General features: G+C 42.2%; 1 protein-coding gene across 5 annotated transcripts in view; it reads left to right on the top strand.

Annotated features, from left to right (window-relative positions):
• LOC112571818 (metabotropic glutamate receptor-like) overlaps positions 1-18,415 on the top strand; it is a 100,716-nt gene that overhangs the window by 19,185 nt on the left and 63,116 nt on the right. For all 5 annotated transcript variants that reach the window (XM_025251125.1, XM_025251123.1, XM_025251124.1 and 2 more), the window contains one exon: positions 14,151-17,123. In XM_025251125.1, the coding sequence (XP_025106910.1) occupies positions 15,731-17,123 (1,393 nt within the window). In that variant the 5' untranslated portion in view covers positions 14,151-15,730. The remainder of the gene's footprint in view (positions 1-14,150; positions 17,124-18,415) is intronic.

Genomic DNA, 18,415 nt, shown 5'->3' with positions numbered 1-18,415 from the left:
TATCTGGAACTTTGGGTCAAATAACGAATAGTGGATTATTCTCGGTCGTCATCATAATGAAATAAACTCGAGAATTGTCTGTTGTAAAAGCAATGTTTCATCTAATGGTGTAATCTCTCCTTTCCTTCTCTCTGTCTTTCTCTCTCTCCACCCCCATTCTTTTTCTTGATAAGTTTCAAAATCATTTCATGTGAAGAATAATTGCTCACACTATTATAATTAAAAATAACTTATATATATATACTTTGCTAGTACAATATCAAACTCACAAAATATAATATTTTAAATTACTATTAGTAACAATGTAGCAGATGTATCGCAATCGTTAGTCTTATGAAAGACCTATTACATAATGAAACTATATTTCTCTGTTTCTGTAATAGTCTCAAGTATTTTGTTGCTTCCTGCCACTGACTCACTGACTCACTCACTGACTCACTCAATGACTCACTCACGTGCATAGCTGTACTTACACTATGATTGTGTGTCTGTGTGTGCGCGCGCGTGTACCAGCGCTGTTGTGCTTTCTCACAAATCATTGACTGCTGACAATTCCTCTAAATTTATTTGATAATAACATCCATTACCTTCTAATCAATTCTGATACGCCGGTGCCCACGAAATTTTATCAAATTAGCGGGTAGATTGAATAACCAGGCAACAAATGTAGGTCTCGGTAATTGAAATTGCTCACAAAAGAGATAAAAATAAAGAAAAAAAAAAAAAAAGAAGAAGAAGAGAGGAAGAAGTAAAATAAAAGCAAGAGAGAAAGAAAGAAAATACGTCGACCTTTCTTTGCACTTATCCGTTTATATGATATCTGCATGATATATATATCACTAGTAAATATTGCGTTTATTTATATAAGAATAAATTTTATATTAATTTAAGACAAAACCGAAAGTAAAAGAATGTTAACTTACACAGACATAACGCCTTCAACTCAAAATTGCAAACAAAAAACGGCTTTTGAGAAGATGATGATGATGATGATAATAATAATAATAATAACAATAATAAACCAACCGCGGTTCCCTTGTTTTAGAAGTGGCTGTGGTCGATGTACAAGGACCGACGACAGGTGTGCAGGTGTGCAGGTGTGCAGGTGTGCAACCAATCGTCTGTGTTCTACACTGCAGTGTGGTTCAGCAAGCGCGTGTGACTAACGAGGGTCTGAAAATGTCACAGATGGAAACCGCCGATAGTTGCGATGTTGTTGATGTAGATGACCTCATCTTTGTGTCCTGACTACATCCGACATTTTGTGTGTCAGAGCAGGTTAATAATAATAATAAAAAACAAGAAGAAGAAGTTTATCGGAATGCAAGATGAAGTAAGACTGTAGAAGAATATGAATCTTTAAAATTAAGCCCGAGACTTGTTTGTGTGTTTGTTTATCCTTCCGTCCTTCGTATGCTGTTCCTGTTTCGTGTTTGTCTCAAGGGCTGACAGCATGCTCCTTCATGAGCGTGATCACGCGCGATATAAGTCGCAAACATTTATTATTTAGTGGTTGTCACACTTTCTACTGGTCGCTCACCAACTTCATCTTTGCATCTCCCACGAGTCAGCGTGCACCGGTCCTGCGGGTGGATAGGAAAGTCGGGTACAAGTTATTCCTTTTGGGTATCTTCCCACTCATCTCCCTTTCTCTCTGGGTGAGTGTTCGCCAGTGTGTTTATTTGTGAATTTATCACTTATCACGTGTATCTATTTCGCTACAATGTTGACACCTCATGCCAACTACTGAGATAAAAGAACAGAGGTTTCAAGAGTCAAAGGAACACCAGAAATTAATGTTGGATGCTGCTTTACATGTCATATGTCGAACCTCGTATCTACATCGTCTGAAAAACGATGACTACTTGGCTAAATATATGTTTACTCCCAAACAAAATTACCAAGCTTAGTGTCAGCATCTAATCAGATACACCATCTCTCTGAGAGTGAAAGATGTTCGATGGCAAACAACAGGCCCGGTCGGTGGCCAAACATTACAGTAACAGGTAACACTTTCCCTCGCTGGCTAGATTACAGGTGCAAAATGTATACTTGGAAACAGAAGCTTTAGTTTACATAGTAAATTTATTTTGCCAAGATCTTTAAATATCTGCAAAACGAGCAAACTACTCAGTTTTGTCTTCAAACATATCAACCAGTCCAGAAGAAAATACATCATCTATGCAAAACTTTGTTTTTGGACCGACAATGTTACTAAAATGTTTCAGGAGAAAAATCTATGCTTCTGCTGTCTAATTTGCTTTCAGATAGTTTATCAGACCTTGTCGTTTATGTTCAAAGTTAACTTCAGATTATCCATCATGACCTGTTTCTGTGGACAAAATGATTTTTTTTTTGAAGACTAGTAGACTTGCGCAATCAGTCTTTGCTTCGCCGAGTTCACATCGCCTTCTTTTGTCGGAGGAAAGCATTTGCAAGGCTTTGGGAGCATTTCTTTGACAAGAATTGCATCAAACGGAAATCAATTTCCGCCTCCCCGACTCTTTCGTCTTTCAAGTCGAAACGCTCCTGCACCGGTGGACGCGAGCACCTAGGTGTGGTGTCACGTGACGTGTGCGGCATGATGCTGGTGACGCACACTGTGCCACGTTACTTGAAGGTGTATCTGTTTCTGCGACTTCATATCCTTCCTTTATATATATATATCTTATTTATAGTATCATACTGTACCCAAACCCTGTTTATCTCTCCCGTTTTTCTCCCTTTTGGAAACGAAAGAATTTAGGGAAGACTACTGCAAAAATAACTCCACTCCCAAACAGACACGTACCCATGAAAAAAACACACATATACATTTATACATACATATATATATATTATAAAACTTTATACTCACATACAGACTCGCGTTCAGTGGTTTATAAGGCCTAGCTTTATCTGTTTCATAAAAAAGCACAAGCGCGCGAAATTGTAAAATCATCTTCATTAATTACTGTTTCCAGCTTCATTGTCGACCCCTGGATGCTGCAGTTCTCTCCCCTTATTTCCAAGACGCATTACTCTGTTTAGTTTCACTTGCGTCTGGGTCGATACCCGGCCGCTCTTCTCTCGCGGAGGGTCCAGAAAGCTTTTCTGTATAATCCCTGCACTGCGCCCAGCCCGTGTCGACATTGTGCCTGCGCAGGAAGGGGAGAACACTTTCAGACGAAAAGGGAGATAAAAACTGGTCGCGTTCTGGCTCCTTGTCTTGAGATCACCAAGTATGCTCCAACATTTTTGCAAGTAGGCAGGCGTGGAGTTGTATTTGTACACAACTATTCGCTTTCATGCAGCGAAATCCCGCAATGACCGCTCTCAACATGGAATGGGTGTGAAGAAATAGGAGGCGCCGGAAGTGACCCAGAAGAGGAAGCACTTTTAAAAATCTCCACATTGCACTTGAGGGCCATCGGAAAAGTCAAATGAACTGGTCTTGAAAGTATAAAATCAGATAAGAAAGAAGAACACGAGCATACGGAGGAAAGCCAACATCGAGTTGTTGGAAGGTAGCTTAGATAGGATTGGATATGAGATATGGATGAAAAGCTCACGAGAACTTATAAAGTAGGTAGATCAAGAAAAGGAGAAAGGCCAGACAGAGAAACGAAAACTCTGACGAAGAGCTGACATCGTCATCGATAAACATCATTGACAACGGCAAAAAGTAGTCGAAGAAATGCGAAAAATAAGAGGAACAGATGGTCAGAAGGGACATCACTCTCATTACATTACTAAGATGATGATAATGATGGTCGTGGTAATGATAATAATGAAAAAGATGATGGCGATGACGAATACGAAGACGATAATGATGATGTCTTAGCAAACATGTTCTTTAAATGCCAATAAAGGCAATTTCTATTAAAAAAAAAGCTCAAGGTGGACTACAGTAACCCGAGAAGCAAAACTCCACACACCGACTCGTATTGTGTAAAATCAACAAAAGATGATGAAGATGATGATGAAGATGATGATGCTGGCTGTTGCCGCTGCACCCGATGAATCAGCCGGCTGTTGCTCATCCAGTTGTTGTCAGATATACAGGACGTACGTGGCTAATTCAGGACCAGAAACTACCACAGTTTGCTTCCCAGCTGACGAACTGATTTTACATTAATATTTCTTTGTTTTTACAAAGCGCTTACATTTTCCATTGTGTGAAATACACATTAATCACAATTATTATCAAATGTTTGGTGTCAAAAAGACATTAATCTTAAATCACTCATTCTCAAAAAGAAAATACTGAAAAATCATTCTGTAAGCTGGCGTTAGCAATAACTCATTTCCTTATTTCTATATTACTTTGTCCACAGTTACTTTTACAACCCGTAGAGAAGAGAGCAAAGAGAGAGAGAGAGTGTGTGAGAGAGAGAAAGAGAGATGATGTTTTCCAGGTACCAGAAGGTGGTTGCCAGCGATTCTTGTTTACCTGGGGTAGGTGGGATAATAGGAATTGTGGGAAACGCAATGAGCACCCAATAAAAAATAGGGATCGATTCTTGGATATATATATTTTTTCTGTTCTTCTTTAACTCTTTTTCTATTCTTCTGTATCTTCTAACAATAGTTCCGCTTGCAGCATAAGTAAATTACGAGAGAAAACTCTTGGTATAGAAATGGCTAAGAAAAACTTTCTGACACTTGCATGTGACCATGATAAAAAGACTACATCTCAGTATTAATAAGTAAATACTTGCATTTTCCTCATTATTGTCAGCGATGAAGCGTGTGTTCTTGTCGTGAGGACAGGTCCAAGGAAAACACAGTTACCTGTCATCGCGTCAAACCGAAATTCTATTTATACAATTTTTTTTTTTTTGCATCTCCCTTTTCCGATCTTGTTCTCTTAATTTCTTGGGGAAAACTTTCGATGCGAGATGCTCGATGGTAGTCTGTTTATTTCCAACATCTTGGACCTACTTGTGGGGAAAATTTGATTTGCTCAATTCTGCAGAGGGGAAGCAATTTGGCGGTAACGGTCTTCAACTGAAACTGTGATGATGATGATGATGATGATGATGATGATGATGATGATGATGCGCGCGCATCACGAAACAAGCCGCCATGATGCGCAAACACACACCTCGAGCGACGGCAGCTTGACAATGTTAGCGAGAAGTGTGACCCGGAGGAAGCCGCGGTTTCACCCTTTAAAATCGAAAAACTAAAAAAGAAAACAGATTTTATTTTTTGCCGGCGAACTCTCACTCTGCGAGTAAACATGAAATAGCCGGGGAGGTAGGGCTGAAAAGCTGTCTGTTATTCAAAGGCATGCAGCCAGAATCGAACTCTGTAGCTTGATCTTGGAGAGCTTCGCGAAGTTTCCTTTATGGACTCGCCGACAACAATGAAGCTCACTGTTCGAAACGGAAGAGACTTGCTTTACTGGAATATTTCAGATTAAATTTTTCAAGTTGCTCCAGGTGAAGAAACTCTTTTGAACTTGTCCGAGGAATTTATTATTGGGTGAAACGATAAATTGAAGATTGAAGTATCGTTTCAGGTGAAATAGGGAAGATTGTGTGTTTGTGTGTTTGTGTGTTTGTGTGTTTGTGTGTTTGTGTGTGTGTGTGCGTGCACTCCCGTTTCTCGACTTGCTATAATTAAGAGCACACCACCAGCTTGCTTTCACGAGCATGCTCTTACATGCCTGCTGGCGATATAATCTCGCTGGAAAAAAACCGAGGCTTTCATTCTTTCGCACAAGATTTGATGTCAAAAAATACTTTTTATTTCATGATTTTTTTTTTTTTTACGATTTTTGCGCTGGCACTCTTTTCTCAATCAACGCCTTGCCCATACGAGGAGCATGAGCACTCCTCACCCAGAACTCTTCAATAATTCACTCGGCAGCTCGCAGGTCAATAAGCTACGAACTGCGCATGACTCTCAGTCATGAAAGTTTAAAGAATCAGTGAGGTCATCTTAGAGGGGATACTAAATAGGTTATGGAAAAGGTGGATCAGTTCTTGAATCGCCACAGCCCAACATAAAAAGACAGATCAGTCCTGGGTGGCCGAGAGTTGAAAAGGTGGATCAATTGTAGGAAACGGAATGACCACCTAATAAAAATATGGATCCATTCTTGGATGCTCGAGGACAATATAAAAAAGGTTCTTGGATGGGCAAGGTCTATTGAAAACGCTTCTTAATATACCAGCTATCATTAAGTACACGCAGAGATGACGATGATAAGTATAGCATTGGTGAGAAAAACGACGATGTAGACAAAAATGAAAAACAATATTGACAACGAGGAGGCGAGAAAAGATGGCCGAGATCGATGATAAGACTGTTTGGCTGTCAGCCTGTGGAGTACTCTCCAGGAAAATCACAAACAAGTCAAGAAAACAACAACACAACTGTAATGCCATTCCTAGACATTTAATTAGTTATTTTGTTGTTAATGAGACAAGAGACGACACAAGGAAATCCTCAATCACAGGTAAGCGGTGCGATGACGTCGTAAACCGGAGGAAGGGGGATACGTCACGTGACTTTCCAGCTGCCTGGTAACATTGCAGATGTCTGGAACCTAACGACGCGTGATGACCTGCCTGAGGACCGCCCATCCAGCCCGTCAGGCCAGTGGAGCGTGAAGGAGACCAGGGACCAGCCACGCTTGAACGACAGGCAATCCCAGCAAGCGTATGGACACGCCATCTGGCGGCCCTTCCGTGCTCGGTTCGATGCCATCTTTCCGGACCGGCGCAGGACGTCACGCACTTGACAAAGTTTTTCGATCACGTGACGATGTGAGCACGAGCGTAACGTTCACCCGAACATTCTGGAAGTTCAGTGGAAGTTCCTGCAGTAGTCTCCCTTACGAAGAAGTTTCTAATGCAAGGGGCACACCGCGTTTACCCAGAAATTTGTGGGGGAAAAAAAGCGAAATATCTACAAATTTGGGTTTAGGAAAAAAAAGGGAAAAGAGAGGAAGAAAAGCGAATGAAAAAACAAAATGAAAAAGACTAGTATGAAGAAGAAATACAGAATGAACAAATAAAAAAAAAAAAGAAATAAAATGGAATAAGACCCCCCCACACACACATACACACGCGCGCGCCAGATTGTAATGCCTATTCTCCTGCCATCATTGCCGATTATCGACGGAAATCAGTCCCCCCTGCTCCCAACACCATTATCCTACCGTGTCATTGCTTGCATGTCTATTATGCTTAGTGGCACCAGCGGAGAGAAAGGTGAGTTGGGATAGAGGGAGAGACAAAGGGCACACATGCGCTTTGGTCTAAATAAATGTCATTCCTCCAAATGAAAGCCAAGGACCCGCTGATAGGTCTCGGAGGTTTTTTTTTTTTTTTTTTCTCTCTCTCTTTTTTTTTTTTTGTAAGCAGGGTCAGCCACCACAGGTTGCATGTTACCTAAATTACAGCCGCGACTCTCGTCCGCAGTCTCGCAGACCACAAGACAGGAACACGCGCGCGCCACTGAAGCGCATCGCAAGGGTTTGGGCAGGTAATCACACGTGCAGGTAATGACAGGTGCAGGTAATGATGCATGCAGGTAATGACAGGTGCAGGTAATGGCACGTGCATAGCATGTGGACTAGTAATCAAGTTGTCTGACTGAATGATCTCCCCTTGGCTAAAAGCTGACCGGAAGGTAAGTGGACGACAGTGACTTGCCTGGAAGCTGCCGTTGAATGACGATCAGCAAGGATGCTGGGATTGCGAGATACGGGTACTCAGCTCCCAGGAGACATTTTCAATGCGGCGTGTGCAACGACAAAGCCGGCGATGAAATGGGGAAGATAATCAAGTGCTGGAATGTGAGATGCTTGAACGGGCAACAGCAAAAAGGTTGCCAATGGAGATTCAAGAAATTCCTTTGTACCACGTGATCATTTTTGCTAGTGCAATAAAGCAGATATCAAAATGAGATGGCATGTGTAGGAGGTGGGACATCAAATATTGAAAAAGGAAGAAATGTCAGGAAATATCTGAATCAGCAGCCTGTCAAATATTAAAAGACATGATATATTAATTCCGACAGCAAGTAATGAAAAAGTGACAGGACAAAAGTGGTTCTAACGCCTCCTGTTACAGTTCAGGGTTTCTTGAGGATTTTCGACAATACACGTTTGTGTCAGGATGACACGAGCTGACCCCTGACTTCAGCCCTCGGCACGTAAGCAAATTCTGAACCCTTTGATTTTTAAGTTCAGGTACATAAACACTGTCTGGATGTCAGAGCATCACACAATTGTTCAAAAGACAGTTATGGTCTCGTCTGTAAAGATGTGATCCGTTTTTTGACAATGTTTAATGTTTCAACTTCTGTAGGGTCTCTCTCTTTCAGGCCAGGGATTTTATATTTTATTTTATGATCGCCTATACATCTTTTTCTTGACGAGTTGCAAGAGTGGCGACGGGCAGCACATCTCCTGCACGATGCTCATTGTTGACTGGTCTCTAGGTACACATCAATACTTACAGATGTCAGTTAATGAAAGTCTGGGTTTTTAAAAATATTTTTTTAATTCCGTTTCGCACTGCTTGTAAACAAGTTTTTTCTCAAAGTCTTTGAAACCTTTAATTATCGCCAGGTCTGTCTCCTTTCATCTGTTTTTGTTCCTACGGTGCTTGTCTTATTTTTATGTTTAATTTTGATAGACTTCTTTCCGTTTTCTCCTCGCTTCAACTTTTAGAGTCCATTTTCTTCCTTTGATAAACCTACTCGTCCGTGCAGTTGCCTTCTTCACTCATTTGAATGTTGAGATTCTGTTACTAATCTTGTTCCGCATTTCCGTCTCCTCGGTTGGCTGCATTTCCGTGATTCTTCCTGATCGTATTTCCTTCTTTGTTAAATGCATTTCTATGGATCTTCCTTTTACTTTGTCCTCTGTCGATTGGATTTCTGATCTGATGTCCTTTGTCAAATGTCTTCCTGGGGATCTTCCTACTCTTTCCTCCTCCCAATTTATACGGTTTCTCTTCCTACTCTCTGACCTTTGTCAGCTTTCGTTTACTATTTGTCAACTGCACTTTGCTTCCCTGTAATGGATCTTCTTTGGCCCTCCTTTATGAATCCTTCTCTCTCTCCACCTTTGTCTTTCTTTGTCAGCTACAGTCCGTGTGTCAGGTGCTGTGCTGCTGTACTCTTGGAAAAACCTAAATCTTTTATAAACTCCTTAACACCTTCACGCTTCCCTCAATCCCACCCTTAACCCCGTCTTCTCTGGGCAGGGATTTTTTTTTTTTTTTTGTCGTGCGAATTTTTCCTGACCGCAGCTACACGCACTTTTAGAGAATTACCCATGACGCTCTGCTCCGCTCTGCGCATGCGCTGGACATGCCACTGCACGTGCACAAGGTCCCGCCATGCATGCCGCGTGACGACACAAGTGCAGGTAAACAAGACAAGACAGGTGGGTGTCTGATGACTGGCCAGGTAACTCAATCAGTTGAAAGGGAGAGCGAGTGGAGGATGGGATTGTGGGAGGAAGCCAACTCACGGCTCGGTTATTGGGGCCAGAGTCTGGAACTCGATGGTGGCTGCTGTCGTCTGGAGCCTGGGGGACAGTCCAGTCCCATGATGCTATTCTCGTATTGTCAGTGGATTATAACATGCAAAGAGGGAGTCGAGCTCCGGAAAACTAGTGGGTTGGGGGGGGGAAACTGATTCTTTATTCATTCATTCAACGGCCATTTTCCCTTCGAAGAGGGAGCAAAGGACAGTGATAATACAGTATTACATTAAAAATATAGACAATAATGAACTGCAATACCCTAAATTTAGCCAAAACTGTCAGCAAATAATACTCTATATTTATTTTCCAATGTTTTTATTTTTACAGTGGATCTCTTCCGTATGTACAGTAAAAAAAGAAAACTTTCACTACTTTTAATGTGATCTTCCAATTCCGGCCATCTACATAAAAAAGACTTGTTCTTTTAATTTGCTATAAATAAACTTACATTTTGTACCTCCTGATTGATCCACAAAAAGCCAAACCCGAGAGAAAATAACTCTGCTCTAATATTAGACAGGCTACGTCACTGTGAGAAGAGAAAGAAGCGAAGTTAATTGTGGGACACCAGAAAAATGGTCTGAAGAAAGAGACTGATATCACGCAAGGAAAAGGAGAATAAAGAAGAAAATATGAAGAAAAGAATAAGAAGAGTTAAGAACAAAAGAAAAAAAAGACAGAAAGAAAAGAATAAAACATACAAATAAAAATATATAAATAAGAAATAAAGCATGGAAAACGGGAATAAAAGATAAACGAAAGTAGACAAGATTTAAATAGGACAGAAATCGAAGAAGACAGAAATAAGACATACAGAATGAAAAAATGCAACAAGAGTAATAGCAAAACTACGTTTTGCAGAAAATATTTTCGATATATTTCCATTCGTCTACCTTCCTGACCGTCTACCTGTCTGTCTGTCGATGCATGATGCACCTTCTTGAACTTTGCCCTCGTACATTGATTTCAATCCCACGCCAACCTCCCGCCCTCCAACTTCTTTCATCCACCATCACAGACTTGTACGAAAGCCGGAAGGGTTTGTCGCGCATGCGTGTCGCAACTCGAGCTACCGGAAGTAGCTCCTAGCGTCACCTCGGTCTTTTCTCGCGCCGCTGCAGTTCTCGGACTTCCTGTGGTAGCCAATAGTAATTCGCCGTCTTGTACCACGTTGCCTCCCCTTTTTGTCTGCCTTGTTGTCTTTCCCTGCCTCTGTGTCATCGATCACGTGTTCTTTCACTAGACGACGCTAGCGTGACTTGAAAGAAAAAAAAATGAAGCAAGGTTTTATGACCTGGCCTGATGGTATGGACTGCAAGGAACATTGTTTATTTTTTAAAATAAACTTTTTCTACTCCATGTTCAGGTTTATTTTACAGGGTAACCCGAGCCACACATCACCTTGACTTTAATGTTATTCTCACAGAAAACAGCTTTTAATTAAGTTTTATTTTTAGAAACAAACACGCGTGGATAGCATCATTAAAGGCTGCAGCCAATGAGAAAGTTTTAGGACAAGGAGTCTTTGCCTACCAAGCTTTCATGAGGGTGTGGAAGAATAGGTCACGAACTCGTCCAAAAGCTGTGATGTTAAGAAAACGTATACTTTCCAGATGGAACTGGGGTTTTGCTAAGATTTATCCTTTACTGGATTGTTTGGAAAGTGACCACTGAGGTGAGTAGCGGCTTTGCCGAGTCGTCCCAACTGATTAATGTTTACCTGACTCTTTGGAGGGTTGGACAAGGTAGGACAAGGAGGAGGACGAGATGGGTACCGCACTTATAACAAAGTTGACCTCGAGATGTGCTATCTCCGACTCCTTACTCCCCAAAGACTAAAACGCGAGGACACGACATTCGCCTTTAGATATATTTATTAAAAATATCCCCCAGTCCCCCTTAAACACACACACATAGACTCGACATGAAGAAAAAAAGGTGGAACAGATATTTTAACTTTTTACGGGCAAAGCCTTTCTCTTAGTGTCAGGATCACATTCCTGTTATGTCACCAAGATTATTAGCCTACACAGTATTTTAGTATTTGTTTACATCGAGGTGACTGTATAAGTTTAATTGTATTCCCCATTTTACATGCGTCCAGTGATGATGCTGAACATGCTATTTATTTTAGTGTTGTCATGCCACTAGCCACTCATAACCTCGACACGTGACCTATTATAAAGCTCTCAACCTCATTTTTATGAGTTTCCTGTTGTTGAGTTGTATCTTAGAATCTAATGCATTCGTGTTTTTAAAAGACAAAATAATGCATCTTAAATTTATCATTAGCAACATTGAAATACTCTTTCGTGTTGAATCGTCTCGGGTGTCTGCTCTCACCACGGTAATAAATCAACGGTTGAAACCTGCTTCCGCTGCGTCACGTGACTGAAGTGCCTATGAAATCAATATACCTGACACTGAAAATGTTAACGACAGTATTGGAAATGTCAATGCCATGTCAATGAGGCCAGTGCTCTCTGGCACGAAAACTGCACCCAGGAGGGTCTCAAACATGCAAAGACCTCCCTGTACCCTGCTTCCTTCACTCGCAAACTTCAGGAAGAACAATGGTGAGTGGAATAAACTGCTCCCCAGCCGGCAATCAGGTGATGGCAATACATCGGTGTTACCTTACAGTTGCAAGCAGGTCTTAGAAGCACTTCCTGTATGTATGGTCTTCATGCATGGGCTCCCTGGATTATCATCTAACATCTAAATTATCATCTAACATCCCCACCATCGCTCTTTCCGGAGGTAGCCTGGCCATTTCTGCCCACTCTCTCATTCCTGTATGCTCTTGAAGATTTTTTAATTCGTTTCTTGCTCGTTCTGAAGGCATTCCGAGAGGAAATGTCTCTACAAAGGAAGTTTGTGGAAGGTTTGAAAGTTTGCGCTTGACTACCTTTGCTGACCAAGTTGTTCAAGTTGTCTTTGACTACGAAAAAAGTTTCAATGTTTGTATTTGCAGGCCAGGCTGCAAGGTTTGTGTTTTCCAATAAACGGCTTGACCTTGTTCTTAGAAGTTTGTAGAAACTTGTGGAAGTGATCATGGAGAGATAATACCACTACAGAGGCTTTCAAAGGTCTACACCACTCTCTTATGGAAATGCGTTCACCGCGCATAGATCAGCTGATCAACAACGAGAAAATAAACATTCCGATAATAGAAAGATATGCAAGTCGAACAACAAAGTAATACATTTGTAAACAGTATTCAGCGACCAGGAGTAACAAAGTGGAAAATCATTAAAAACAAGATATCTTGTAATCGCCAGCTTGATCAGGTGACAGTAGATGGAGTGTTTGAAAGAGAAAGGAAGTAATTTGGTATTTTCTTTTTGTTTGCGGATTGGGTAAATCGTTACCAGCAGATCTCACTCTGCGAAAGAGAGAAAGACAAACTGTTATTATCTGATGAACTTTGGTGAATCCTGGCAGGAAGGATGGAGATGTTTTTAATGAAGTAAAAAAGAAGGAGTGGATGAAAGATTGGTCGAGTGTAAGAGCAGAGAACAGATGAAACTCAAGACCACAAAAGGACAAGGGTAGAGTGGTATTTCGGGTATGGTAGTGGTTATGTTTGCTACCTTAGCATTTTTTTATTAACCACTTACAGGACTTTTCTACCTTATAATTCTGGGGATTTACAGTCTTTTTTAGGAGAAGTCACTATTGTTAATATGGACACAAATAAAGCCAATGTTTTATTCCATTTACTCTCATTTATGCTGATGATACTGTAATTTGTTCAGAATCGAAACAAAAACCACTACAAGGAACCCACAGTTCTTTGTCACATCATTTAGTCTATAGAGTTTATTTGAAAATGTTCAGAAATAAAAAAAATCTGTATTTCCAAAGGTAACTGTAAATTACCTACTTTAGATATAATGGGATTAGAGTTGATGTAGTTTAGGAAACTCTTTCGTTCAGTTTTGATTTGTTTAAGAAAAAGAGTAGAGGATGTTTATTTAATCACTAAACACAATTGTGGTTTCCTGCAGAATATAACATTGTTATATTTTACAATTATAGAATATACAAGCTCTTTACTTTCCACAAATATATTAATGTTTTACTTTACAGCCAATTAGTATCGAACGACAAATAACAAAATACTTGTACACAAGAAACTGTATAATGGCCCAACGTGTATGTAGAGTTGAGGTCTATATGATATATTTGGGATGATTTGCATTATTTATTTTTATGCGACTTTTTTGAATAAAAGATGTAAATTAGTGCCCACATTTTACTGGAAAATCCGAATTCATAAAAAAGACTAATTAACAAACCTGATAAATGTTCTAAAAGTTCAAATCGCCACAACAAAAATGGAGAATCAGGTTTATTATTGTTGTCTAAGTAAAGAACATTTACTTATTGACTTATCTGCATTTATTTTGTATATTTTGTACCTAGTCCACAGATATTCTGTAAATGTGTATCGTGCAATGCGCTATTGTGTTTGCTACAATTTGTTCTCAATGCCCTGAGGGTCAATAAACATTTCTTTACACGTCCGGAAGTGAGAACAGTAATCGTTCTTGGTTTGATGAGGGTTGGGTAGTTCCGTGTTGGGAGTGTGGATATCCGGACATGTTCATGATCTTTTGAATGCCTGTTAATGATGTGTGCTCTTCTATTACAGGGTGAGACAAGCCAGACATCGCCACTCTGTCCACTGCAGTTGCCGGATGGGAAGAAGTTAAAGAGGAAGAACTGGGTTTTTTTTCAAACTATCAACATAACTGTTTCTGTTGATGTCAAGTCCTCTGATTACATGGCATTTCGTAATGTAAGAACCATTTCTGTTACCACATCACCAACGAGGCATTGCCGAACATGAGTGACACTCCCCCGATGGGTAATCGTCGTGCGAGGACATAATACCGAAGAAACCGAGGTAGAGGTTTCTGTCAGGAACGACGCGTGCAACGAGAGTGTTGTCGAGGAGAAAACGTGGACTTTAATTTATCTGCTCTTTAACGTTGCAGCTGTGTGTGGCAGTTGTAGAAAATCAGTCAACGATGTTGAAATCCAGGGGAGGTAAATTACATCCTCCGTTATCGCCCCCTAAGCCTCCACGCACCGCGGGCGGGTCCTGGCGCCCACAAGGTGTTGTACGGGACGCGTCACGCCTGACTGATTCTGATCGATAATCTACAGAAAACACACACACACACACACACACACACACACACACACACACACACACACACACACACACACACACACACACACACACACACACACACACACACACACACGCACACATGCACACACACAAGGTGTTAGAGTGCACTCAAGTGCTCAGTACAGACATCTCGCTACATTGATCAGTCGTTGCCCTTTCTTCTCTCGCTCGTTGGCGGAACTCGTGGGCGCATCCAGACACGCTCGCGCCCTTGCGAATGTGCGAGAGTCGAGAAAAGAGGCTTCATTGGAATCCGTGCTGATAGACGGAGAGGTTGTGAGCAGGAAGGAGTCTTATTTTTTTCAAGGAAGGATGCTGTTAAACATTCATGAGACTTTTCTAGCAAGAAGCTTATAATCGCGGTGCGAGTTACAGTAGTTGGATGTTCTGCTAAGTACAGGTTTAGTGAAAGTGAGTGGAGACAGAAGACAAGGTGAGTTTGATTGCTGAGAAAGTTTGTTTGAAGACGGCAGAGGTTCATATGAACAAAATAAATTCATCTGCAATGACCGGTGCTGGATCAAGTGGCTCATTGTCTCAACTCTTTAGAAGCAGCAGTACCTTGAGATTTCTTGAGTTTTTTTTAGTCAAAATTCAACGCTGGTGTGATATGGATGTCTAGGTCTGAAAATTCAGGTAAGCAAGTATTTGGTTGCGAAATATTTCTTTTTCAGCTCTGAAAAAAATCCACCTGTTACTAGAAATCATAGAAAATGACAAAACACTGGTACAAAGCGACTACTTTTAAAAAGGTGTATGCTGTCTTTTGTGGAGATGTAAACAAGTTTGAAGTTTTCAGTCATGAAATGCTTGCCAGACTCCATTAAATTGTAAAAGAAGACTGCAAGTCTTTGTGGGAAAAGAAGTCCCGACCACCTCTGAGTCTCAACATGAGATTAGAAACCTCGTGACTAGCACAGGAAGTAGTTCGGCCTCGTTCTGATGGCGTGTAGGTCACAAGGACCCTGCAGCGCGTGTGCAACTTGACCTCGATCACTGGCGCCAAGACCTGAGTTTCCGCATCACTTCCCACGATGGCCAGCCTCATGTTGCCCCCTAAGGGCCTGGCCCTGTTCTTGACGGCCCTGCAGGTTCTGCATGTTACTTTATCTTCCTCATTCCGCACGTCGGGGGGACTTGGGGGAGCGGCTCGGTACATGTGGAACAGCAGCGCCGCCCCCAGCAAGTCGGCCTTCATAGATGGGGACGTCATCCTGGGGGGACTGTTTCCGGTGCACCACATGGGAGAGAGCTCGTGCAGTGGCATCAACCTTGACCGTGGGGTCGAGCGCCTGGAGGCCATGCTTTTCACGATTGACGAGATCAACCGCAACTCCTCCATCCTCCCCGGGGTCAAGTTGGGGGCCACCATCTTCGACACCTGTGGCCTGACGACGTATGCACTGGAACAGTCGCTAGAGTTCATCCGCGGCTCCTTCACCACCCTGGACACCACGGAGTTCGTCTGCAGCGACGGCTCCACGGCCCAAGCCAGGAAGGTCGGGAAGTCCGTGGCAGGGGTTATCGGGGGGTCATACAGCTCCGTGTCGATCCAGGTGGCAAACTTGCTGCGGCTGTTCAAGCTCCCGCAGATCTCCTACGCCTCCACCAGCGCCTCCCTCAGCGATAAGAACCGCTACGACTACTTCGTGCGCACCGTTCCGCCGGACATCCTGCAAGCCAAAGCGCTGGTGGACATCGTGCAAGCCTTCAACTGGACCTACGTCTCGACGATCCATTCCGAGGGCGAGTACGGGAAGTCCGGGATCGACTACTTCAAGCAAGAAGCTCGAGCCAAGAACATCTGTATCGCAGCCTCTGTAGAGCTTAGCGAGAAAGCCAGCGACGTCTCCTACGACAATGCCATCGCCGAAATCCTCAGCAAGTCCGACGCCCGCGTCGTCATCATCTTTGTCAAAACGGAGGACGCCATGGGGTTGCTGGATGCAGCCACGCGCCGCAACCTTAGCGGCCATTTTATCTTCGTGGCCAGTGATGCTTGGGGCAACCGAATCGCCCCCGTGCAGAACAATCAGCTGGCCGCGCAAGGAGCGATAACTCTGGAACTTCAGTCGACTCCGATAGCCAAATTCGAGGACTACTTCTTAAAGCTGAACCCTCGTGAGAACCGCCGGAATCCGTGGTTCATCGAATACTTCGAGGAGGTTCATAAGTGTCGGTGGCACGAGAACTCTGCCAAGCAGCCCAAAGACAAGTTGTGCACTGGCTACGAGAAGCAGAACCGGAAGTTAGAGTCCCAGGAGAGCAAAGTCCAGTTCATCTACGATGCAGTGTACGCCCTCGCGCTGGCCCTCGATCGCATGCACCGTGATGTTTGCCCCGGGGTACGAGGACTGTGCGCCAAGATGAACCCCATCGATGGCGAGAGGTTGCTGAAGGATTACCTGCTCAACATCTCCTTTGATGGTGAGTTGTCACAGTTTTTAACCCTCGCTCATTGTGAAGAATTTTTAAATCAGCTTTTCAAACAGTGTTGAATATTTTATCATATTGCCTTACAAGGGAGCTAAGTCTCGTGCTTCTCTAAAAGGTCATTGGAGTGCAAGTAATTGAGCAGTGTTTGGTCTTGTATTCACATGAGCACGCACGCACACACACACACACACGCACATGTATTTAAAAAAAATAAATATGCATGTTCGCAAACATCAACATTAGGATAATGTGCAATGACAATTACCATAAAAACAGTAAGTATATGTGTATATCTGTGAGCAAGCGATTAAATGCTTGCTCGCGTGTGTGTGTGTGTGTGAGAAAGAGAGAGTGAATGAATGTGAGAGAGAAAGAATATAAAAAAGGCCAAGGGGACGCATGACCACCGACAGAGTTTGGATTTGGCATTTTTTTTATTGCTTTCAATGTTAACATTTTCTTATCAAAGCAGCTCTTCCACATTCTGTCTTTTCTTCCTTTTCACGACTGTCTGTGAGAAAAAGTTAATCAAATTGTGCGCAGGAAGTCGGCTCGCATATGCGGCTTTTAAACGTTAATGCTCTTCGTGGCCAGAAGAGTTCCGTCTCTTGTGAAAAAAACTAGTTTTCATTGATCTCCCCTCTGAATACCGCGGTAGTATTCCTTACATGCCATCTAGCATCATTTCTAAATTGCTTTGTAGCTGGAAACTTTTGTGCAAACTGCAAGCAGCGATAGAAAAGTTCAATTCAATATTTTAGAGTAGAAAAATGTGCACGATCAACTTTATTTCTCTTGAAATTCCTTTCTGTGTTGGAAAACTGATTTGTGGAAACCCTTTTTTTCATTTTCTCTTTCTCCTCCTCCTAGTCTTTCTCCTCACGAGCAGTCTCGAGCGTTTCTATTTGATTTTGCTTTATTATGTCTGTTCCTGCTTTTACAAAAATAATTATGTTGTGGTGTGTAGTATAGGTCTGCCAATCCTTTTCTGTCAACTCACTCCCTCCCTCGCTCTCTCGCTCACTCCCTCACTCACTCACTTACTCTCTCGCTCACTCCCTCACTCACTCACTCACTCACTCACTCACTCACTCACTCACTCACTCACTCACTCACTCACTCACTCACTCACTCAACTCAACTCACCCACTCACTCGCTCACTCATTCCCTCACTCACTCACACCCATCCATCCACCTGACCACTCACAGTGCTTTTACAAAAATAATTATGTTGTGGTGTGAAGTTTAAGTCTGCCAATCTTTTTCTGTCATTTCCCTCACT

This window comes from Pomacea canaliculata, linkage group LG9, assembly GCF_003073045.1.
Source record: "Pomacea canaliculata isolate SZHN2017 linkage group LG9, ASM307304v1, whole genome shotgun sequence".
NCBI classification, from domain to species: Eukaryota; Metazoa; Mollusca; class Gastropoda; order Architaenioglossa; family Ampullariidae; genus Pomacea; species Pomacea canaliculata.
This window is presented reverse-complemented; position numbering and strand designations above follow the sequence as displayed.